Raw genomic sequence first — 24,038 nt, forward strand, 5'->3', positions numbered from 1 at the left:
CACAAATGTAGAACCTTTTAGAAGCCTGTTATCTATGTCAATTCAGAACAATCATACAATATAGCAATGTATCTTCTGACAATGTCTGAAGAATAATGTAAAAACAACAATATATATCCGTAGTTTATGTAAAATCAGCTTGTTCTTTCATGCTTTCACATATTACTAAATTATCCTTCTGACAATAAAGGTTTGAAAATTTCACAATTTATTATTTTCGCGTAGTCTGAATATACTTTTTTCCAATTTTGTAGGCGGATATTATAGGTAGAGTTGTTGCCTTTTATTATGAAAATCTGAACCGGAAGCTACCGCTCGGAGTTTTGTGACGTCAACAAATGCAAAACTAGCTCATAGTGATTAGCCACGTCATGTTAACTTGGCTGTGGAGCAGCTGTTAAACAAACCCAAGAAGGCTTGTACTTTAAAGCGAGTTTGAGTTATTTTTAAAGAACAGACTTTGTTTCGCCTTTATTAGTTGGCGGGAGTCCTATGGAAAGATGTCAGACATCGGGGACTGGTTCCGAAGCATCCCTTTGATCACCCGGTATTGGTTTGCTGCTTCGATTGCTGTTCCCTTTATCGGTAAACTAGGATTGGTTGATTTTAGGAACCTTATGCTGTTCCCAGAGCTGGTCTTTAGCAGATTTCAGGTGAGTATATTATGGTTGTCTCTTTGAGCCAAAGCGTTGGTTGTTGTTTAGGTTCTATTTATGTGTTCGGGTTGTTAGCAGCTGGCTAACCCTAATAGGCCTTCTGCTGCAGCCAATCGGAGGTCGAGACGTAGGTTGGAACTTCCGGAAGACTTGAAAGTGTCCCATAACGTGCTCACACGAAAATACTCAGGGAACCGTGTCATTCTAAAATGTTATCAGTGATGGATTTCATGTTTTAATTTTTCAACGAATGAGATAAAATTTCTGTTTTAGAGGGTTTGTAAATATGTGTTTATTTTTTGGGTGTTGTTCTGGTGTAGTCCACAAGGCGGCGACTGTACGACAGTAATCACGAAAGGCGTTCTGCTTGAATTTGTGTCCGAGGGCAGTGTAATTCAGACAGAAAATGATTTTTAAATGCACCATTAAAAAAACAATTAATATCGTTCTTCGTAATTATTTTTGTTCCGTAGAAAAAAATATCTAGTAATAATTGTATTCACATGTTCTTTTAAATAATGGAGTCAGTAAACTGAATTTACATATTATATACTACAAGAGACTATATCATAATATATGCTTCAAAATGAAGTATCAATAAAATAATAATAAAAAATACTCCCTAGTTTTATGTAAGGAGATGGTTGTAACATGTTTATAACATATGTTGCAACCCACTCCAATACTGTCAGCCATGGCTCAGCTAAAGAATAGTTTGAAACTAGCTTGGGGGAAAATGCATTAAATCTTGGAAAATGCATTAAATCTTGCCTGTTAAGCTATAATTTGATTCCATGTAAGTCATATGATTTTTATCAGTTGTATTAGTACCAAACAAAAGTTGTTGCTGGCCAAAAAATTTGAGAAATATGAGATATTTCTATCTCATAATTTGGTTTTCATCCTTTGAGGTCAAGTAGGAAATCAGTAAATCCTAAAATGACCAAAGGGCTGCTGCTGTCTCATCCCAGATTAATGGAATTGTTGGCGCGACAAAGAGAAATCATTTTTTACAGGTTAAAAGCTAAACCGATTAGCAACAATTGTTCCTGGATCGTTTGCAGAACTCTGTCCCTGCAGCACATTTTAAACGCTGTGTTGTTCCCATCGTTGCCGCAAAAGATCTATTAACACGGATAGAGCTGGCTGAAAATGTATGATTTGTGATCTGCCTCCAGTCCACATCCCTTTTGTTTTTTTTTTGTTGTTTTTTTTTTCAGCTCTGGAGGCCGGTGACAGCCACCCTTTACTTCCCCGTCACCCCAAACACCGGCTTCCTCTACCTGGTCAACCTTTATTTCCTCTACCATTACTCCACTCGGCTAGAAACAGGTGAGGCCGTCGGGCCGCTTACATTTTCTGTCACCCTTTCTTTTTTTTCTTCTTTTTTTGAAATGTTGCCTTTCTTCCCAATCCTTAGGAGCGTTTGATGGCCGGCCTGCAGACTATGTTTTCATGCTCCTTTTCAACTGGATCTGCATTGTTGTATCCTTTCAGCGCCGTCGCTAACAGAAGGAAATTAAAACCTTAAAGGACTGAATGAACGCTGAAAGTTGCAGCCCTTTGTTGGCCTGTTTTCCACAGATCCACTGATGCTTTTGTTCCTCCTCTGTACCCCATCTCTCTCTCTCTCTCTCTCTCTCTGCAGCAGAAGCATGCCATGTCAGGGTGGCTCTGCGCCAGTGGCCCAGTGTCAGTCTACCCTCTGCAGAGCAGAGAAACTTAATCTAGGTCACATGCAGCACCAAGCGGCTCCACAGTCCGGCTCCGTTTGTTTTGTCAGGAGTTCAGTGATAATTAATAGATGCCTCAGACTGAGTCACAAACAAAATCAGGAATATAAATTTTCCAGTTTTGATAATAACCTCAGGTAAGAACAGCAGGAAGGCGTGATCCGTCAAGGTCGGCTCCTTTGCTCCAGTGTGAGTGCCAGGTGCTTTTAGAGCTGAAATGGGGATTTAAGTGGGGGATTTTATTTATTTTTTTTCCCTCCATGAGTACCCTCTCCCTAATCCTGAGGCTGCAAATGAAACCGCCTAGAGCTTGTTGTCCTTGACTTGGCGTCTCTAGATAACCGGGCTGCTGATGGACATGCGGGTAAGAATTCTCGCTGTATTTACGCCACAATACAGGTTTGACTGTGCAGAGTTGTTGAAGCACGCAGTGCTTGTTTCCAGGTAACACTGAAAACCCAGGATGCGATAAGCGGCGCCGTATCTTGCAAAACTATTCACACCTCATGAATTTTTAAAAATGTGTTTGTAACAATACAGCCACATTCTTCATTGGGTCTGTTTTAATTGGATTTTATGTGAAAAAAATCTGAAAAGTGTGGCATGCATGTTTATTTAATCTCCTTTGATTGAATGCTTAGAACCAGCTTTGGCTCTTTTTATAGCCGCATATCAGTCAGATATGTATGTTTATCGTCCTGCAACAAACAGTTATTTTAGTAATTAATTGTTTTTGACGATTAATTGATTAATCAGATAAATGATTAACCAGAATGTGCTCATTCTGCATATTTTTCATTTAAGCACTGAAGGCTTTCTATGCAATATTTGAAATGCATTAAAAGATGCAAATAAACAAATCATTTGATTCCTTTTTTAAATAAGAAAATCAACATTTTACTGCCTAAAATTCACTAACAGAGTTCTTTTAGAGTTCATTTGACGTCAAGAAGCTCAAAAGTTTCAGGTATTTCTGCTCAAATTAACATCAACACACCATAGTGCTAATCTGTCGGGTTGAATAGGATTTTTTTTTCTTCAGAATTTGATCAATTCTGAAGAAATGTGAGTTTCTGGGTTGAACACATTTACAGATGGTTTTATGTTTTTTCTTATTTTTATCTTAAATACAAAATATATACATTTTTATACACTTCTGGCTTAATTACTTTTCTGGGTCTTGTTCTTTCAGCAAATAACCTATTTTTTGAATCTGCATACAAAGTTTACTTTGCGAGCGTCTGACTTGGCGTCGCCTTTTGTTTCAGCTGCTGATGATCCCACTGATCATGTCGGTGCTGTACGTCTGGGCTCAGTTCAACAGCGAGATGATCGTGTCTTTCTGGTTTGGAACTCGCTTCAAGGTACGCGCCTCAAACCTCATTCACGTCGGACACGAAGCCGATTGTTGGAGTGACTTCTGGCGGTTTTGCTGCTGCTTGCATGTAAACGTCCAGTTAAAGATGTCTGCTGCTCTGTTTGTAGGCACATTACCTACCTTGGGTCATCCTGGTCTTCAACTTTATCATCGGAGGATCGTAAGTACCAACCTACCCGTTTTGTCGGATCCCAAAGGGACGAGCCGGACGTGTCGCAGCGGATCGGTGGTGTGAGGTTTCTTTAGTCTTCCTCTCTTTGCTTCTGTGCAGATTTATGAATGAGCTGACGGGCAATCTGGTCGGCCACCTCTACTTTTTCCTCATGTTCAAATACCCCATGGACCTGGGCGGACGCTCCTTCCTCTCCACGCCCGACTTCTTGTGAGTGTTCAAGTAAAAGATGAAGGCAGAAATGCACTGATCTGTAACTTTGCGGTTCATTTCTAGTTTTTGTAAATTCTTTGTCTAATTTCTGCATTAAATAAAATTGGGTGGTAAAAATTTCACGATTGAAAATCTAATACGGTGAAATCGTCCAGGTTGAGGGTCAGCGGTGTCTGGACGACTGAACTCAACTTTAAAGGATTACAGCGTATTGGTAGCAGCTACCTCAAAATATGCATCCTACACTGCAAAAACACAAAATCTTACCAAGTCTAGTTTCTAGTGAAAATATGTTAATGCAGTTAAAATAAGACAAAACTAACTTACAAATAACTTTTCAGTAATATGTAGGAGTTTGTTTTAAGTCAAGAATTTCTTAATATTGAGGGGAAAACTACTAGTTATAAGTGAAGTCTGCAGGTAGAACAAGTGGAACAATATGGCAGATTTTTTTCACTTTCATCTTGTACTTTTTCCATCAATATTCCTCCTATTTCTTGCTCAAAAGTTACTTATAAGTTAGTTTTGTCTTATTTCAAGAGAAGTAAGATATTTGCACTACAATTAGACCTGGTAGGAGGTTTGTGTTTTTGCAGTGTATGGTAACATGAGTCGTATTTACATCCTTTCAAAAATAAACATGTTTATCTAAAGCTGTAATTTATAATGTGTCAGATTCTTGAATCACTCACTAACGTTTCGCCTTTTGATGATGTATCATTCGTTTTCTGAGGCCTCTCTGAACAAAAACCGTTCGTCTTCGTCTTAAAGCCACAACGAACCAAATAAAGTTGGGAATCTATTCTGATCTCCAGCTGGTTGCGTTTGTTTGTAGCATTCGATGTTCAATAAATCGCCTCCCTGTTTTCCTCCTCCAGGTATCGGTTCTTCCCTAACACGAGAGGAGGAGTGTCGGGGTTTGGGGTTCCTCCGACCAGGAGGCCGGTTCCCCAGGAGCCGCCAGCGGCAGGCGGGGGAGGAGGCCGTCACAACTGGGGACAAGGCTTTCGCCTCGGAGGAGAATGAGATCCTCCTTCAGATCCCTCTAACAAACGACTGAGCAGTTGACTTTTTTCTTTTTTTTTTCTGCCCGAGATATTTTGCTTCCTCACAATTTTCTGTTTTGAGAAAGAAAGAAAGAGAGTGAGAGAGAAAGAAAAACTTTACCTCAAGTTTGATTTACGTGTGTGTGTCTGTTGGGTTTTCAAAGATGCTGCAGGATGAAACCGGAGAAAGTGTGTGTATGTGCTTTAACCGGAACTGCTCCGCTCCGCACTACAGGACTCGGACTCTGACCGTAGGCTCGGTTCAGCCGTTTCTACTGCTGCACACGTCCAGCAGACGGAACTTATGAAAATAAATGTCTTTTATCCGTGGCGACCCCGAACGCCTCCCGCTCATTTCCGTCTTTCCTGTCCTTTTCCGCCGTTTTCCTCCACGACGCGACTGTCGACACGAGAGATGTTGCAGCTGCACGCTGTTGATTCGGACTCCTCCCTCCCTGTGATGCCATATCAGATTACATTGTAATTATCACTGCCGAGTGCGCCGTCAGCCTTCCTCCAGCAGACGAGAAGGGAAGCTACAGTGCATTAAAAAAAAAAAAAAGTATTCACCTCCTTGGATGTTTTGCCCTCTTTATTGCTTTTACAAATCAGTCATGATCCACAAAAGTTGGCTTCATTAAAAAAAAAAAAAATCAATCTGACTTCTACAAAATGACAAACACTTAACGTAAATATTCAACCCCATTTAACCTAATTTAACAGAGGTCCAGTCAATTAGTGCCAGCAATCTCACAATGAGAAGAATGGAGGTCACATGAATGAAGTGACTCTAAAGTAGCATAAAGACACCAGTAGCTGGCAGGTAGGGTTAGAAAAGAACACTCCAAGCAAATCAGAGTAAACGTTGCTTAAAGTATAAGTCAGGGGATGGATATAAAAAAGCTTCAGCAGTTGAAATGGTAGAGACTCTGCCTGTTGCCTGTGCTTTTCATCATTTAAAAAGCACAGGCAAGTGGCGATGAGAAAGCCACTGTTAAAGAAAATTCATATCTAGGCTTAAACAGTTTGCCAAATGGTAGAAAAGTGACTCCGTGGTCAAGCGGAAGAGGGTTCTTTAGAGTGATAAGTGAAAATGGAGCTTTTCAGACATCAAACAGGACACTGTGTTTGGCAGATCGCACCACTGCACATCAGCACCAAGACGTTATTCCCAGCGTGAAGCACGGTGGTGGCGGCATCATGCTGCTTGGCAGGAAGGCTAGTGAAGGCAGAAGGTAAAATGAATGCAGCAAAATATCGAGAAATGCCAGAGAACAATTTGTTTTCATCTGCAAGAGAACTAATGAGCTAAAGTGACACAGAAATGGTCTGAAGACAAACAAAGTGGCCTAGTCAAAGCCCAGACTTCAATCTGATAGAGAATTTGTTTCAGGACTTGACACACTGGTCCCCAGAAACCTGACAGAAGATTGAAAAGTTTTGAAAAGAAGAATGGAGTAAAAACTCGCAGAGTGCAGCAAAAGTCACATCTTCTATCTAAACAATGACTTCAAGTGGTGAATATTTATGCAGCCACTTGTTTTCTTTTGTAAAAAGCACTTTTCCACAACTGATTTTTTTTTTTTTTTTTTTTTTTACTAAAAAATTTTTTTTTTTGTCAAGTCAAACTTGTAAAACATCCAGGGGCGGAAAAACTTGGTTTTTTTAATACATAGAAACTAGAAACTGTATTTAACTTTTGTAGCTCCCAGGTCTGAGATTGAGTATGTGTAACATATTTGTATTTTCGAGCCTTTGGTGCAAAGAGCTGGAACTTTTTCTGACATGAGACAATTTAAATGAGGCAAAACAAAAACGAGCTGTTGCTCTTTTTTTTGTAAATACAGCACATTATTGAAAGGATGAGTCTGGGTGTGTTGATTATTTTTATTGTTGCCTTAATGCAATACTTTGTTAAAATAAACTATTAGAATATGTACAGAAGGAACAGTTGAGAATTGTTTTATTACTATTTATGTTTCTCGTTTTCTCCTCTAAAAGAGCAAACACTGACATTTATTGCCCTCAGTTATTTTACATTGTTGCATTGATGTGGGCTGATTATCAGTTTTGTATCAATACATCAAGTAGAAGAGATGTCCATCTGCTGGGTCATGTTGGTAAGTGGTGCTGGAAGAAAATCTGAATATTCTTAAAGAACCCTCAAGCTAAAAGAGTCAACAATATAAGTTTGTCATTATGCCCAACACGGCTCTCTGTCTAGGGCGGCATGTTTTTGGGGGCGACACAAGAGATTGTAGAAAAGCGAAAGGAATCTGCATACATTTAAGTTGTACATGTTGGTTTCATCTCAACATTGTGAGGCATCAGGAAAGCTTGATTCACGTCGGAATTTCACACCAAGGAAGGCGTGAAATTAGATGAAATTCAACCCATTTATAATTAAATGTACATTTGTTTTATACATTCCAAGTAATTTAATTTTTCTTTTAGCCTAATCTAATGTTTTCCTTTGGTGTGCATGTTCAGTTTGGATTGGAACTGGTTCTCTGGGCCCAATCTCCTGCATGGTTTACCCCCAGTTACGACTTGTAAGACCTACTTCACGTTTCAATATGGCCGCTCTGCAGTAGTAAGATTAGGTGGAAACATATTTTACAAGACACACATGTGAAAGTGCGTCTAGAATCAGTCTTATATGTAGCGGCCCGATCCCCACTACTGATTGGGCAGCTACGTATAAGATTAAAAGGATCATATTTAAAGTGCTCATTAAAAGTGAAGCTTAAAATGTTTCTAAGAATTACCACGAACGCCTACATTCGTCGCAACGTTGAAATTCAGGCTTTTTAACTAGAAGCTGTTACTTCGGCTCCAACATCAAATCTAGCTCAGAGTTCCCAATTCATATCTGAAAAGTGTGGCAAGCATGTCCAATCACTCTAATTAGGTTAGTAAAAAAAATTTAAAAGGTGTTTAAATACTTGTCCAAAGTACTGCATTGATGCTGGCAGAAAATAATCGCAACAAATTCAAATATCTAGCAATCATATTCTCCATTTTATTCAGACTACCACGGCATTTTGCAGTCAACTGTGTTTTTATTGAATTGCATCAGGCTTAAAAGGGAGAAAATGAAAATGCAAGCATTAATCCTGTACACGTCAAAAACAAGATGTTGAGTTATTTGAGACCGTGAACCCAAAGCAGCAGGAACCAACATGCAGTCAAGCATTCAGCCATCCACCTGCCGATGTTAAATTATAGCTTCCCTCCCTCCTCCTGTGACTGAAAGCAAAAAAAAAAAACAAAAAAAAAAAAAACACCGATTTCATTCATGTGGAAATAAAGAGGTCAATTTAAACGACTTTCCAAGATGAGTTAAAAAGAGAGAAACATTTGAAACTTTGTGACAGCTTTTGACTGCCGTGACATTCCAACCGCCTTTTACAGCTCCGTTTTTGTATCTCCGACGTTCGTCGACCTCCGTTTTGAGCGTGTGCCGAAATGAAGAGGGGAAATTAATCCCACCTTGACTCTTAAGCGAAGAAGCCTAGATAGAAGACAAGACGTATTTACAGCTAAACGAATGGATATATATATGAAAAGGCTCAGATAAAGGTGCTCAGGTTATTTAGAGTGCATGTAGCATTTTCACAAAAAAAAAAAAAAAAGAAAATAAAGGGCTTTCGGCAGGTTCCTCCAAGAAGATTTACAACACAGAACTGTGAAGCTGCTCCACTCTGATCCTTTTTTTTTTTTTTTTTACAAAGTAGACAGGAAACAACAGGTATGAGCTGGAAAGGCAGCATGGTGTCGGACAGACCCTGCATTCTCCGGGATTTATCAGTTCTCTGTAGAAATGTGCACATCATGTTCTGCATCAGCTTCAAGAACACGCCTGAAAAAAAATAAAAACTGCTTAAACAAGCGGCGGATATTTTTTTTTTGTTAAAGTTTTTGCACCACTGCTGCTAATCAGTGTGTGTGTATGTGTGTGTGTGTGTGTGTGTGCGCTCGCTGCAGCTTGTTTCCTCAGCTGCACACTCCTCCTACTCGCCTGTTTTGCACATCTGAGTCAGCATTGTATCACCGTAAAGGCATTTGAAAAGCAGCCTGGTACGGGAACATCTACCACTACGACAAGAAAAATATGCAAGTGCCATCAAAATTTACTCATAATGAGCAAAATGCAGCTAGTTGTTTTTCAGTTGTTTTTTTTGTTGTTGTTTTTTTACAAAAAGGAGATTTCCAGCAAATAGACTATAATACATTTTTGTTCTTATTACAGCAACCAAAAACATTCCAGGTTTTGGGGCAACATTCATTCATCATGAAAATAAAAATTAAAAGAAAAGCTTTGCCGCTCTGCACCTGAACAGACCGCTTACTCTGTATGACAAGAATATTTACAGACATGTTACAAAAACAACAAAAAAAGAAAACTAAACGTAGTAGTGAGAGTTCTGCATCAAGTCCAGCTTTGGCACTCCTCTTCACGTCAGCATCCGTTCTTCACCTCAGTGCTGCAATCATCCCTGGCGCTTTGTGATGACATCACAGACACACTGCGTCTCTGATTGGTCGTCTTCACTTGCCCCACGATGGCTGGAGAATCAGCATTTAAAGATTTGCCTTTCCTAGAACAGGAAGAGAGTCAGATTTATAATACTAGCCAATATTTTCCTGACAACAGTTAAAAATCTCTTTTTGGAGATTTTTTTTTTCTTTTATCCATCTTATTTACATAAACAAACCTTCTCTTTGCCCTTACGTGACCATAATTATCTGCTTTTGTCTGCACGTTTGATGCTAATGGCGGTGCATGCCATCTTTTTGAAGGACCAATCAGACATAATTACACACCAGTAACTTCCTGCACGGCTGCAGAAGCACAGCTGTGCCCTCTTAAAGGAACAGTTCACCATTTAATTTCAGCCAAGTCACAATCTGTTCCTGCCACCCATTTATTCTCTACAGTTCGTCCTGTCAGGAGTCACGGAGGGCTGGAATATCTCCCAGCATCCACAGAGGAAAAAACTTGGCAACGCAGCAGCAGCGGCATCAGCAATAACTGATTCTGAGGGCTGCAGACTAAAGCAGAAAAGTAAAAGTTTGGTTTAAAAAGTGAATCAAACTTAAATCAACCACATCACTTCCTCTATATTCCCACAGGTGTATAGATGATGGATTTTACTTGTCAATTAGATCTATTATGTTCAAATGTCTAGACATTTAAGGGGCTGTGTTATGCGTTTTCTATGTAGTCCCATTTTATAGCACCATCTAGTAACTATGTTACCCTCAGCTGTCAGAAAAAATTCATATATCAAATATGACTTAAAAGAAATTTGCCTTTGTAATTTAAAAACTTGAAATTGGGCCTTTGTCTCTTTAAAAACTCAGAAAGTCATCACAACATGGCTCCTCTATTAACCCTTTAACAATGTTCCTATCAGCATGGCACTGAGAAGTAGCTCCTATAATGAGCTCAGCAAATGTACAGCTCCGCCAGGTGTTTGCTAATTGCTGCTGGCTAGTCTGAAGGAGCTGAGTGGAGGGAGAGCTGCTCTGTAATGCAGAAGCTCTGAGGAGGAGTTTCATCCTCAAAACTGTTACAGGACAACCTTCCTGCCCAAAGCCATCACCATCCACAATAACTCTTTGAAAAATCTTATTTGATTTATAGCAAACATTTAGTTTGCCTTTGACATCAATAAAGTATTTCTGAATTGAATAAATAAAACTCATGAGCAACCAGTTGCATACAAGTTAACAAAGCAGATTTGGATGTAATTTAATCTCACTGTTAATCCAGCTATTCTGTGCAAGGATTAGGATGGAATACAAATGCACGCCACACTTTTCAGATTTTTATTTGTAAAACCGTGCATCATTCCGCTTCCAGTTCATAATTATGTACCTTTTTTTTTGTTTTTGTCTAATAAAATAAAATAAAGCTCGAGACCGTTATGTGACAAAAGCCAAAAGGGATGTGAATACTTTTAGAAGACGCTTTAAGGACAAACAGATCTAAACCTACCGTCACCCAGTCACTCTTCCTGGTTGCTCCATAGTCATAACACCAGTGTCAGTGGCCAGTCTCTGTCTCTCCGCTCCTTCTGTCTCGTCTCCAGCAGTGACCTTTACCCACCTGGCAAGAAAAGATATGAAAAAAACAACAAAAAACAAACAAACCTTAATTTAAGATGTGCATTATTAGATTTTATTGACATGAAGAATAAATTCAGATTGAAGAAATGATGGTTTACAATGTCTATGAAGAATTACCTGATCCGCCTGTTTTTTATGCAAACAAATGTGGGTCAAAATGTTTTTCTCCAGTATGGAGCCCATGTTTTTCTTACCTTCCTTTGTCGGATGCGCCGCAGCTGTTCTGGTCCTGCCCGGTTCGGCTCAGATCGTTCACGCCTTGTGCTAGTCGCTCGGCCAGCCGGCGCCCTTTGTCTTGGCCGGACAGTTTGGAGTCCTCCCCAGCTGCTATGTTCCCACCAGACTCCTCCGCTAGGATCAACAAGATTAAATTTTTAGAGCCTCAGTCCGGTGGAATAATAATGAATCAAACAGAGAACAGAGTGTCCTCCGGCGGGACTCACCATTCAGAGCCTTGACTTCCAAGGAAACGGCCTGGTTGTCGTCGGAGATCTGGCCGTTCTGGTGCTGGCCCGCGTTCTGTTCCTCAGCGAGGCTTTGCTTCTGGACGGCGTCCATCCAGTCCAGGGTCTCGCCGTTCTTCAGGGCCGAGCGGTGGTCCTTGAACCAGCGGACGATGTCGGTGCGGCCCAGTTTCGTCTGGAGCTCCAGCTGGCTGTACTCCTCGGGGGAGGGCCACTGGGTCCGACAGAACATCTGTGGGTAAAAGCACAGCATGTGCATCACTAATTAAGCGACGCATCTTTAAACATCAACAAGTGGATCCGTGGGCGTCAGTAGCTGCGTTTTCATCGACCACATAATTGCGCGAATGGGAGTTACGCGGCATGATTTTTAACGGCTTACTGCGTCGGCAAGCTTATTCGCGTAAAATTTTATTTTTCTATTTAATGATAACACAGATATTTCGAAAACACTTTCGATGAGAAGTTTTTGGCGCCAGGACCAGGTGGTTGTTCAGCCGTATTGAAATGCGATCAACAACCGAATGCTACCACTAGCGGAAACAACAAAGACGACAACAGGAAGTGGTGGTAGGAGGATGATGACGTGGCATGTTTTTTTAACGACTTGCCGCAATAATTTGATGGAAATATCACAATTGTGGTGAGGGCTGACATTAGCAGAACATCGACAAAGTTTTGTGCACATTTGTAAGGGAAATGCAGTTAATGTTTCATTGTTTTGACAAAAAAAAAAAGCAATGAAACATCACGAGTCATGTGATCATGTTTCTACTGGCGGGAAAGATGAAGGAGGCGGCTGGAAGTGGAAGGATGATGATGGTGTAGCATGTTTTTTTAACAACTTATAGCATGAACAAACTTATTCACATGTGATTTTAAATGCCTTATTTAATGGAAACACTGCAATTACAAAATTCTGTCTTTTTTTATATTAGCGGAACATCAACAAAATACTGTGCACACTTTTAATGTTTTGACTAAAAAATAAATACAATCCATTAAAGACATGCTTTCATCGCTTCTCACCTCCCGGAGAAGGGCGAGCGTGCGACTGGAGATGGGCGCTGGGCTTGAGGAGACTGACAGGAGGGGAGGATGAGGAGAAGACGAGTTGAGTATGGGAGGAGATCTTGAAGAGGAATGGGTGGGAGGTTGAGGGGAGGATGCTGCGAGCACAGGGGGGGAGGTAGAAGACGAAGAGGAGGAGGAGGAGGAGAAAGGAGGCGGGTGAGGAGAGGAACGAAGAGCCTTCCCGTCCTGCTCCCGGTGAGAAGCCCCATTCAGCAGCGCCCCTCCCGCCCGCTCCGGCCTGTCCTCCGTGTTCCTGGAGGCCATGGTGAGCAGAACCTTCTCCATGTTGTCTCTCAGGGCGCGGCGCTCCGAAAACCAGCAGTCCACCTCCATCTTGGACAGCCTCGTCTCCTGAGCCAGCTGGTCTGTGGCAGAAACAAGATGATAAGAAAAAAAAAAAAAAAAAAGATGGTCGTTCCCCTTTTCGACAAACCGTAGGATTCAGTCACGCTTCGGGGGGACTTGAAAACGGGGCCTCATTAAAAACGTCGCCACTATTCCCGTCATGGCTGCAGCCACGAGAGAGGAGCGCGCAGCTCCTCCGGGGTGAAAGAAAAATCCAAGTCACATGCTGTGGACTTGTGTAAGTGAAAGAAAACAACCTGATTTCTTTTAGTGATTTAAAAGTCTAATTCATAGGCAGAAATGCCAGAGACGGCGGGAGCATTACAAGTTGCTAATTAGCCCGACTGGTATGCAGGAGAACAGAAATGGAGATGAACATGTTTGTGACTGGCTACATGTCTTTGATTAATCAGTCAAACTCAACACGGTTTCAACCAATTACCTGATTTCTCCTCCTTCAGGATTTCCCAGGAGGATGAAATCATGTAAAACTAAGAGGTCTGAGTTGGACATGTCAAGACGCTTTAATGCAGCACACAGCAAAACTCTGATTTACTTAGCACAAAAGTATTTACACCTTTTAAATTATTTCATATATTGTAATGCTGCAACAACAAAATCAAGACTTTCGGTTGTATGTTCTGTGTGTGTCTATCGCCCAGTGATGGACTGGCGACCTGTTCAAGATGTGCCCTCCATGTTTAAGAGGGAATAGACAATGGATGGATGGATTACAGTTTTTAGTTTTGCAAAAGTTCCCAACTGGATTTAGATCTGGACTTTGACTAGGCCAGTCTACCAATTGAATATAATATCATCTACACATTTCCCCTGCAGCTCTGGTTGCATATTTAGGGTTACTGCCCTGCTGGTAGGGAATCTCCTACCTGAGTTACAGGTCTCTGTTGCGCCTCCAGAGCATTTCTAGCCTCCTACAACACGTTCCAATTATTATTACATCTTCTTTTCCATTTCACAATAATCCACTACTTTTGTTGGTGTTTTGTATAAAATCTTGACACAATATGTTTGTGCTTGCAACGTAACTATACATGGATAAATTTAATAAGTATGACTACCAGGAAGTGGAAGTAAGAAGATAAAAGTTTAGGCGCCTGTTTGGACTCCTTACCGAGCTCCTTTTCCGTCGGGGAGCTGTTTCTCTGGAAACTCTCCTCCAGCGCCTTGAGCTGCTCCGATGTCTTCCCCTTCACTCTCTCCAGCAGGGGAAACTTACTCGGGACGGCTTTCTTAACGGGGCCGTCCAGAACAGCCGGAGCCGCCTCTGCTTTCACCAGCACAGGTGGAGAAGCCACGCCTCCAAAAGGACGCACACAGATAAACATAAACAGCACTTAGTTTTCCATCACGTAGGACAAGAAAAGCAGATAAGGCATCGTTTAGAGTGAATTTTCTCTGCTTACATACTTTTGAGATTGAGCAGCCTCTGTTCACTGAACCACTTCTTTATCTCTCCCCTGGACAGTCCCGTGGTCTCTATCAGCCTGTAGATCTGCCACAGTAAACAGCGTTAAAGTAAACACTAACTGTGGTTTACTGCTGCTGAAAGGTGTGGATTTAAGAGGAAAAACACTAAACTGGGAATCCAACCATTAGAGGAACAATTATGTTTATTACTGCACAAAAAGATGTCATTCCACTCACTTCTTACCTCATCTTCCTCGGGGAAAGGACACTGTGTGTAGCTGGAGCGCAGCACTGACAGCTGCTCGGCCGTTTTGTTTGGGTCCGCCGTGAAAGTCAACATTTTGGGCGACACCAGCTTCGTTGTGGCCGTCGACGCATGGATGGTCTGAATGATGGACGGCCGCTTACTCTCAGTTGCGATCACCGGAGTGGCCAGCGGTCTCTTGAGCGACTGGGCCACCTGCAGGAGTCAAAACGGTTTCTCTCACTGATCAAGTTGTGATAAGGTACTCCTAACGGGTACAATCAGAATCTGCTGTAAGCAACATTCACTTTAAAGTTTTAACGTTTAAAACGTCATTTCCTCTGTTGGTCATCTACCTGGCTCGCCACTGTGAGAGCCAGAGGTGCGCATGTGACACTGGATCCGTTGGCCACAGGAGTCAGCACCAGACTGTTCTGGCCCAGGATCTGACAGGGGAGGGACTGCAGGACAGAGGCAGCTGACGGCAGAGGCTTGGAGGCGCTACTGTTGGTGGATGAGCTGGAGCCCAGCTGTGAAGCCACCACAGTCAGAGTCTGAGGCACTGATGAGATGGTGCCGTTGAACATTTTCTTCCTCGCTTCTTCCACCTGAGACATAAAGAATGAGATCATTTGGAACGTTTTAGGCCAAACTGAGCATGGTTAGCAGGGCCGGATTTACAAGAACCGGGGCCCCTGGGCTGAAGCCAGGTTTGGTGCCCTATACACTACAGAAAAAAATATTCTACCAATACAAATTACAAAACATTAATAGAACAGAAAGGGGGAAAATATGATAAAACAGCAGCAACAGATATAAAGGTTCACACAAAAAGTTCCTAAAGTGTTAAAAATAATGTATAAAAAATAAGCTTAATAGTATAAAAAGTTTTCTTTAACATAAGTTGATGCATGGTAGGTTTAATGCATCTTCTGAGAAGTAGCTCCATGTTGTTCCCAAAGAAATTACTGTAACTTCTTAACTTTTAAATACTTGAGAATTGTTTATGTTCATAAAAACCCCAAAAGATTAATAGAACTAATCAGATATGGGACTATGAGTCTTATATAGTGTACAACACAAAACATGCATTCATTAAAAGCCCCCCCAAAATTGGGCGCTGGGCTACGGCCCCAGTAAACCTTTTCTAAAGTCTGGCCCAGGTTGTTGGGTTTTCAAATTAAGTGAAATTCAGGTTTATTTACTGTTGTTTATCTACCAACAGCTCACAGTAACAACACACACAGCAAAGAGAAATTAAAATAAAAAATGATCATTGCACCTCTTCAGGGGACCAGCTGATGCCCTGCTTGAGCCGCTGAGTGGTGAACCAGACTTTGATTTGCTCCTCTGGGTGTTTGGAGGCCGCGGTGAGCCAGGAGAGCTCGGCCTGCGTCGGGTAGGGGAACTTGTTGAAGGAGGAGATGAGTGTCAGGTTGTCGTCCAGGGACGGGTTGTATTTGGTTGTGTTCAGGGGCACGGCGATCTTCGGCACCTGAAACAAAAACAGAGTCAAAAAGGCAACCGGAAAATGTTTCTTTTTTTTTTTTGTAAATTCTCAATATTACCAGTTAAAGGAATAATGACTAATAAAATACTATTACCTGATTCTGGATCGGCTATAAAAAAAATACCCCCCATTAGAGATGTACCGATCAGGTTTTTTCCTGCCGATTCCGATCACCGATACCGATCACATAATTATTATTTTTTTAATCATAAGCACTACCGGTTATATTATGTGGAAAAAGGAACCATGACTTCACCTTAATTTAGACAAAAACTTCTTTTTAATAACTTTTTCCAAGGTTATTAAACCTTGGAAAAAGGTTTAATAACCTTTTTCCAAAACAGACATTGCTCAATGTCTGTTTTGTCTGCTCAAAACAGACATTGAGCAAATTGTACTGCTATCAGTAATACTATCTTTAACAGACTGAAAACATATGAAGGCTCTGAAGAGGCTAAATAATGCAAAAAGTCAAAATAAAACCTCTCAACATTGCAAAAAAATTCAAGTATAAAACTTAACATTCAAAGGCAAATATAGGATCCATTACAATAAACAACCCAGAGTTACTGAATGAAAACTTCCTGATAGCATTGCTAGCTGATTACTGCTAGCTCTGATTGGCTGTTTCTGACAGAGGAGAAACTATGCAGAACAGGGAGGAGATCGATTATTTTTTCAGAGATTATCTGTCTGTTAGGACAGCGAAAGTTTTAATACGTATGTAAAATGTAGTTTTTAAAGTTAGATGCTGCAGCTTTAAGCAGGTTCGGTGTGAGAGTCACTACCAGGTGGAGCAGAAGCGGCGCTCCGTCTGTCAAATATTACTACCTGTAGCGTAGCAGCGGTTCAACAGCGAGAGCAGAACCAGCGTCTTACATCGCAGCTCGATGACTTAAATAATTTTGCGGGTTATTTGTTTAGCTTTCTGACCGTCATGCTAATCCGGGTGAGTGTTTGTAGCTGTGCGCTGCTTTACCTGCTATCTAATCCTCCGTATGTCTTTTTTTTACTGCAGTGAGCCTCGATGCAGCCAAACTCCGTCAAGTATGTCATTGTTTTTATGCCATATTAGATTCGTCGTGTTGATGCATTTTGACGCGCTTCAATTTTACGCCGCAACACCCAAACTTCCCCATTCACTCAGTGCGTTATAGTTACACATCGCTTAGGATTTGTTGCTGCGCGTTTGCGCAGAGTGAAGGAAAGAGGAGACCAGCTGCACAGGCAGGTTGGGAAATGATATGCAGGTGATCGGTTTGTGTGATCGGCAACAAGAGACCGTGATCGACACCGATCATAACTTTTTCACGGAAATCGGCCGATTATGATCGGTGGCCGATCGATCGGCACACCTCTACCCCACATCACATCAAATATAGTTTTATTTGATTTAATGACTTTCTGAGTTGGGTGGTGAAGTGCAAATTTGACGCTGTTCTGAAATTTCCCTAAATAATCGCCAACATTATTAGGCAATATTTTCACAAAATAACTTCACAGGGATTCCAAACCAATGCACTGCCAAGTAAAATCATTCTCACACACTATCAACTTTTTAATATCTGATCATGTTACAACCTCAAACTTAATAGCACTTTGCTTGGATTCAAAGTGATACACAAAGTAGAGTATGAGGGGAAATGAAAGGGAAGCACAAGAATTTGAGAAGTGAAATGTATATGTATTCACCCCCCTTTACTCTGATACCCCAAAATTAAAACTAGAGTCTAATACACTAATTGGGACAACTGCAAATTCTGCATCACATCAGAGCCATCTCCCTGAAGGGAAATGCAGGGCAAGGAGAGCATCAGGTCTAGATCAGCAGCAAGTAGAAGCTGTTCACAGGACGACTATTGGCTGGGCACTGCACAAATCTGGCCTTAGCAGAAGCACGGCAAAAAAAACAACACTGTTCCAGATACACAAGTTCTTTTTCATGTACCAATTTATGGGACACGGTTAATATTTCACATAAGCTGCTCTGGTCAAATGAGACCAAGTTGAAGCATTTCTTGGCATATTTTGACTATTATTTTATACTATAATCCCTCCTGGAGCTTTCACTTACTCTAGCCAACTGTTTTGGGGTCCCAAATTGAACCAGTGACGCTATGAAGCAACTCCTACCAATGCAGGATAGTCAACGAGGTCAACGACAATGATTTTCAGCAACAAAGCCATAACCAATGGTTCTATCACAGCGACTACACTTTACAACTAAAAACTCATTGGAAATTGTGAATTTGTGGCAATTTGATGCTCTTCGTTCATTCTGGCTGAAACTAAGCTACTTTGTAAAGAAGAAGAAAAAAGAAGTACAGTCTCTAGGTGTACAAAGATGGTAGAGAAAAACACTTGAAACTGTAAAGGTTGTAAAGGTTAGTCCCACAAAGTACTGACTTAAGGAAGTTTGATAAAATGCAGAAAAACCTATCTGAACAATATATTTTCTGTTGGGACGATAATAAAATCCCAATAACATGTATTGAGGTTTGTACATCCAACGTGAAAAAACAGCAGAGGTTTTCCCTTTGTCCTACCTGGGTGTAATTTATAGGCTGCTGTAAAGAAGGCATGATGTGAGAAAGGCTGTCCGCTTTGAGCAGAGTCGACTCTGGGATGATAACAGTCCCGTTCACATTGAGCGCCGTTATTGGTTTCTTGGCGAGCTCTGGGGTCAGTTTACCCATCTGCAGTTCTGTCCGTTTGGTGTCTGTAGACAACGTTTTTGGTTTAGCAGTTTTCACTGTGTTGGTTTTGATGAGCGAGGAGCTTCCCAGTCTGTCCCCTTTGCCAGGAAGCGAACCCAACGTGTTGTAAATGACTGCGTTGTTGCTGCAGCCTTCTATCGTCTGTTCCAGGATTGTCTGGTTGTTCATTTTGATGCGTTTGAATTTGAAGTTGCTCTCCCCGGGGTGACATCTCTCGTTGTGCTCCGTTAGGGTGTCAAATTTCTTAGTGTTGAAGTTGCATACAGCGCACAGGTACAGTGGGTTGAGGATGACATTTGGATGGTTGGAGTCCACGTGTTCCTTGAAAGTGTTTAGATTCTGTGTGGAAAAGGTGCAGTATTTGCACTCGTAGCCTCCCTGCTGTCTGCGCTGAGGTTTGGAGGGGTCTGGCGGCTCCTTTTGTGGTTTGTCAGGACCTGTGGGAGCGTCTGAGGCTGTGCCTGTCCCGTCAGAGTCTGTCGGTGGCTCTGCTTGCACCGGATGGTCTGTATTCATAGGCACCTCATCCTGAACATGGTTTTCTGTTACCTAGCAGAAAGAGAAAGCAAAAGTCATTGGATTAGATTTTTAACTTCTATATAAATGTTTAGTTAAACCTTTTGCTATGTGAATGATTGTAATTAGGGTCTTCTTCACATATAAAATCCCACCAGGGCCTCCAAATGTTACAATAAAAAACAACCAAACAAACAAACAAAAAAACAATGCTCCTGCCTCCATATTGTGCGATTCGTCCTTATCATCATCCACCTCCAACTGTGTTTGCTCTGGTCGGATCATGCAGGGAGTGGAAGCTTTGCGTCGACTTGACATGATGATTTCAGGTTGCGGGTCAGGAATGTGCTTAGAGTTGCTTTTGTCTTGGCTTGGGATTCCAAGATGGAGGACCACTGATTAAATACAGAATGACTGTCTAAAGCAGAGCCAGACAGATTAAACGCAGACCAGAACGGGACTTTCTGGGACTGTCACAGAGAGCCGTCAAAGAAATGTTTTGGTATTTGTAGAGAGACCAAATACGATAATGGGAGATGAAGGACTGTTTGCAGAGCAGCGTGGGCTGGACTCGTTGACGGTGTCAGCTCCAACAATGGCAGCTCTTCTCGGTCTTCATGACAGGATGCTGCCTGGATGGAAGACAAAAAAAAAGTCAGCAAATGAGAACCGATCATTGCCATCAGTAGAAAAATGTTTTCACGCTCATCTACAGTTCTTCGACCTCTGTGCGAATAGCCTGAAATCTTCTGCAGAGCATAAGCAATGACAATGAAATAATTCGAAAGCAAAAGTCAAGATTAGGTGTTTGAATGTTGTCTGGTGTAACAGATAACCACAGTTTTCAAGTTTCAAGCTGAATGTTGGTGGTATAAAACAGTAGCTGGCAAATGAACGGCACAGCAAACAGGCGGTCTACAGGTGGCCTGCTTCAGAAAAGTCTTTGGACAATAGAACAAAACTGCAACAATGCTTTTTTTTTGCACAAACTACTGTGCAGGCAACAATCTTAAGGAGTACCTGCGGCGAACCACTGGAAGATTAAACGAAAGGTAGCGTGCTGCTTAATGAGCATTTGTTGTTTCATGCTGGGAGACTGGTGGAAAAGAATGTGACAAAAAAAACTAACAAAAATAGAAACCTTTTGACAATATTGTGAGTCAAAACTCCACAGCTTCAGGCAAAGCACGAGCCAGCGATAATACTGGCTGTAATGTGTGAGGAGCAACTCTCAGAAAACGTAATGTGCTAATTGAATGAAAAATGATTAAGTACAAGGCTGGGAAAGGAAAATACAAATTAAAGGTATCAACTACTTGAACATTATAAAATATCATTGTTTGTAAGTCAGATGATAAAGATGATCTTTTGTTAGGTTTTGGTCTGCAAACCTGCAGATCCACATAACTGTTGCGTCAGATTCACGGTGGCGATACTTTAGCTGGGATGCAAATATATTCAGATCTGCTGCTGTCAGGAACAAGAGGACTGTCCAGAGTAATGCTGAATACTTATTCAGCTGATTGGACCACAAAGTGTGGATAGAATGACAAATCAGAGATAAATCAGATTCACATTCGCATCTTGAAGAGCCAAGAACAGCTTTATTGCGGAAAATGACACCCCATCAAGAAGGAACATTCAGAAATATCAGAGGAAGTGTGAGCTGGGGAAAGTTTTCTTGCAGGCTAATGAGAGAGAAGCTTATCTGACTGAAAAGGCCCATTGATATTCTGGAGGCCTCTCGCACAAGCTTTACTCTCATATTCACATGAGTAAAAATCAAATGAGTTCATGCAGCTGCGGTGCTCTTCTATCGGGACTTAATGAGGTTCCATAAAACATGGCACAGAAGAACGAGTCCTCATTCCAAATTAAAATCTCACTTACACAACGGCGCTTTATTGCTCCAGTAATAAAGTAAAAATAAACAGAGGAAGTCTGACGCTTCCAAGCACAGACGACCCGAGGCAGTTTCATCAGCTCTGGATTTACTTTGTAATCACCTCAGAGAGTCACGATCTCAATGCGAACCTCTCCAACGCCTCCTCCGTTTAGAAAAGCACTGACACCTTTGAGGCCTGCATGCTGCCATCCCAGCCACTGTCCCAATGGGTCTCGAATCTTCCAACGCCCCACTGAAGCATCGTCAGGAAGCAGCTGCATTGCCGTGGTGTCGCTATGACAACAGCGAACGTAAAGTACCACAAGCTGTACATACATCGTCCAACTGCATTCAGGTTTGTTTGCCGTCTCTTAAGAGGCAGAGGAGTTAGAATAAACTAATGCACCTGTTATGAGGATGGGTGGTTTGTGAAATCTGGATGGTAAATTTAGCACAAAAAAAAAAACTTCCATAAATGATCATTAAAAAATTAAGCAGTACACACAGTGGCAACTTTATGATGTGCTTTCAATCCAAACCGAGTAACAGTATATTTTTGAAAGGAAGTCAACTTTTCATTTCTGGAGGCAGAAAGGTTGGAAGTCTTGATTCATGTTTGTGTGCCTACAATCTCCTTCCTGTTCAACTCTACTTCTGTTGATGTTCCTGCTGTGTAGCAGGTAGATTTTCTACGCAGCGACACCTACCGTTTAAGAAAAGAGGTGCAACAATTAGCAACCAACACGTTGCTCGCACCAATGCCGATATGTGGTTCTGGTGTCAATCTGTATATTTTACAGACTAAAACCCAGATTTGTAATTGGCTGATTACAGCTGGAAAGTTTGCAGCATGCTGATTTGAAAGCTTAGACCTGCTGTGGGCAATATGCTGACAGTTTTTTTTATTTATTTTATTTTTATATATTTTTTTAATGAAAAATAAGAGTGAAATGCCAGTTGTGAAATATTATTAAACTTTCTTGGCGCAGTCGCTGTGGAAAACGGATGGTAAAGAGATCTTGTGCCACAAGATATTTTTGCTTCACTTTTATTAGCCACATACAGGTCTGGTTATTGCCAAATAACTTAATCAGAACCTGCATGAAAACATGAAGTGCCAGGCAAAAAGATCTTAAAAAGCTACACATCCGAAGAAACACATGAGAAAATCATTGATAGCTTTCATTCTAGGAAGGGTTATGGTGCCATTTTTAACATTTTGGGACATCAGCATGGTGGTGACTTTCTGTAGCAAGTCACTACCGCTGACTGACACCTGACTCAGATCAGGTCAGTGGTCATAATTCAAAAATAAAAGAAAATTTTATCCATGGTAGAGTTTCAAGACCAAAACCACCGTTGACCAAAAAACCTCCCACAAAGTCCGATCTAACATTTGCCACAAAACACACGAAGATCCCCAATATATTTGGAAAATGCTTTATGGACTGCAGAGACAACAGCGAAACTTTCTGGAAGACTTGTGTCCTGTAACATGTGGTGTATAAACTAACAGCATTTCAGCATAAGCCAAACAAGGTGGAGGTACTTCCTGCTTCACCACCTTGTCATAAAATCCTGAAGGAGAATGTCCATCCATCAGTTCCTGACTTCAGTGTTAATATTCAGCATGACAAAGCACAGCATCCCTGATATGCTCCAAAGAAACCAACTGAAGGACTAGGTTTAGCGGCCTAGTCAAAGTCCAGCCTCAACTTTAATTAAAAAGCTGTGGAAAGGCCTTAAACAGGCTGTTCATACTGCAAACCTCTATTGTACATAACTTAAGACAATTCTGTGTTTAGTGGTGATGGGACCTAATTTCCCGTTGCCACTGGTTGCAGTATATCAGGGGTGGCCAAGTCCAGTCCTCGAGAGCCACCATCCTGCAAGTTTCAGATGCATCCCTGCTTCAACACACCTGAATCAAATGACTGCCTCGTTATCAGGCCTCTGTAGAGCTGATCCCGGTCTGTTGGAGTAAGGATACTTCTAAAACTTGCAGGATGGTGGCTCTCGAGGACTGGACTTGGCCACCCCTGCAGTATATAGTACACCATATAACTCCAGCATAGAACTGCATACCAGTGCACCATACACCATATGCCCCTTGAAAAGTATGATTTATCTCTGCTGAAATCCAGTTAACATCGGATAAGGAGGAATGGAGGGATGCATCTGTCAGCTGCGACTGAAGTGCCACTTCACATGACCTCCTGAACTTCAGCTGCCACACTGCTGACACAGCATGAACCCTCCTCAAAAGCGATGATGGGAAAGACAGAGCAGAAGCGAAGAGAAAAGCCATTGTGCTGCAGCTGAATTTTTATCTCCTACAGTGGATCTATACAAGCTGAGAGGGAAGATGAGCCATCCCCTTATGCAACACCATTTAGTCACAGGAACTTATATGACAAGCAGTGACGTCAACAGGATGCACGGAGGAGAACATCAGAGACTGCTTTATGTAATAAAGAAGTTGCTACCGTGCCACTTGAGTAAAAAAAGAAAAAGTGTTCAAA

The 24,038-nt window shown here is 41.5% G+C and overlaps 2 protein-coding genes across 3 annotated transcripts in view; one reads left to right on the forward strand and one right to left on the reverse strand.

Moving 5' to 3' along the window:
- The first annotated feature begins 308 nt into the window (after positions 1–308).
- On the forward strand, positions 309–8,816 carry derl1 (derlin 1). Its single transcript, XM_007558063.2, has 8 exons — positions 309–653; positions 1,877–1,988; positions 2,077–2,141; positions 2,727–2,753; positions 3,658–3,753; positions 3,875–3,927; positions 4,039–4,149; positions 5,031–8,816. The coding sequence occupies exons 1-8, from the start codon at positions 501–503 to the stop codon at positions 5,176–5,178; spliced, it is 765 nt and encodes a 254-aa protein (XP_007558125.1). The 5' UTR covers positions 309–500; the 3' UTR covers positions 5,179–8,816.
- The window catches only part of zhx2a (zinc fingers and homeoboxes 2a), a 29,759-nt gene continuing 13,927 nt past the window's right edge, over positions 8,207–24,038 (reverse strand). For both annotated transcript variants that reach the window (XM_007558186.2, XM_016675347.1), the window contains exons 2-13: positions 19,851–20,263; positions 18,945–19,664; positions 16,171–16,383; positions 15,245–15,496; positions 14,889–15,104; positions 14,645–14,729; positions 14,349–14,534; positions 12,827–13,236; positions 11,777–12,029; positions 11,528–11,684; positions 11,203–11,313; positions 8,207–9,799 (exon numbers count right to left, since the gene is read on the reverse strand). In XM_007558186.2, the coding sequence (XP_007558248.1) occupies positions 11,205–11,313; positions 11,528–11,684; positions 11,777–12,029; positions 12,827–13,236; positions 14,349–14,534; positions 14,645–14,729; positions 14,889–15,104; positions 15,245–15,496; positions 16,171–16,383; positions 18,945–19,664; positions 19,851–19,949 (2,700 nt within the window). In that variant the 5' untranslated portion in view covers positions 19,950–20,263 and the 3' untranslated portion in view covers positions 8,207–9,799; positions 11,203–11,204. The remainder of the gene's footprint in view (positions 9,800–11,202; positions 11,314–11,527; positions 11,685–11,776; positions 12,030–12,826; positions 13,237–14,348; positions 14,535–14,644; positions 14,730–14,888; positions 15,105–15,244; positions 15,497–16,170; positions 16,384–18,944; positions 19,665–19,850; positions 20,264–24,038) is intronic.

The sequence above is a fragment of the Poecilia formosa genome, unplaced genomic scaffold (assembly GCF_000485575.1).
Source record: "Poecilia formosa unplaced genomic scaffold, Poecilia_formosa-5.1.2 Scaffold0, whole genome shotgun sequence".
Classification (NCBI taxonomy): domain Eukaryota; kingdom Metazoa; phylum Chordata; class Actinopteri; order Cyprinodontiformes; family Poeciliidae; genus Poecilia; species Poecilia formosa.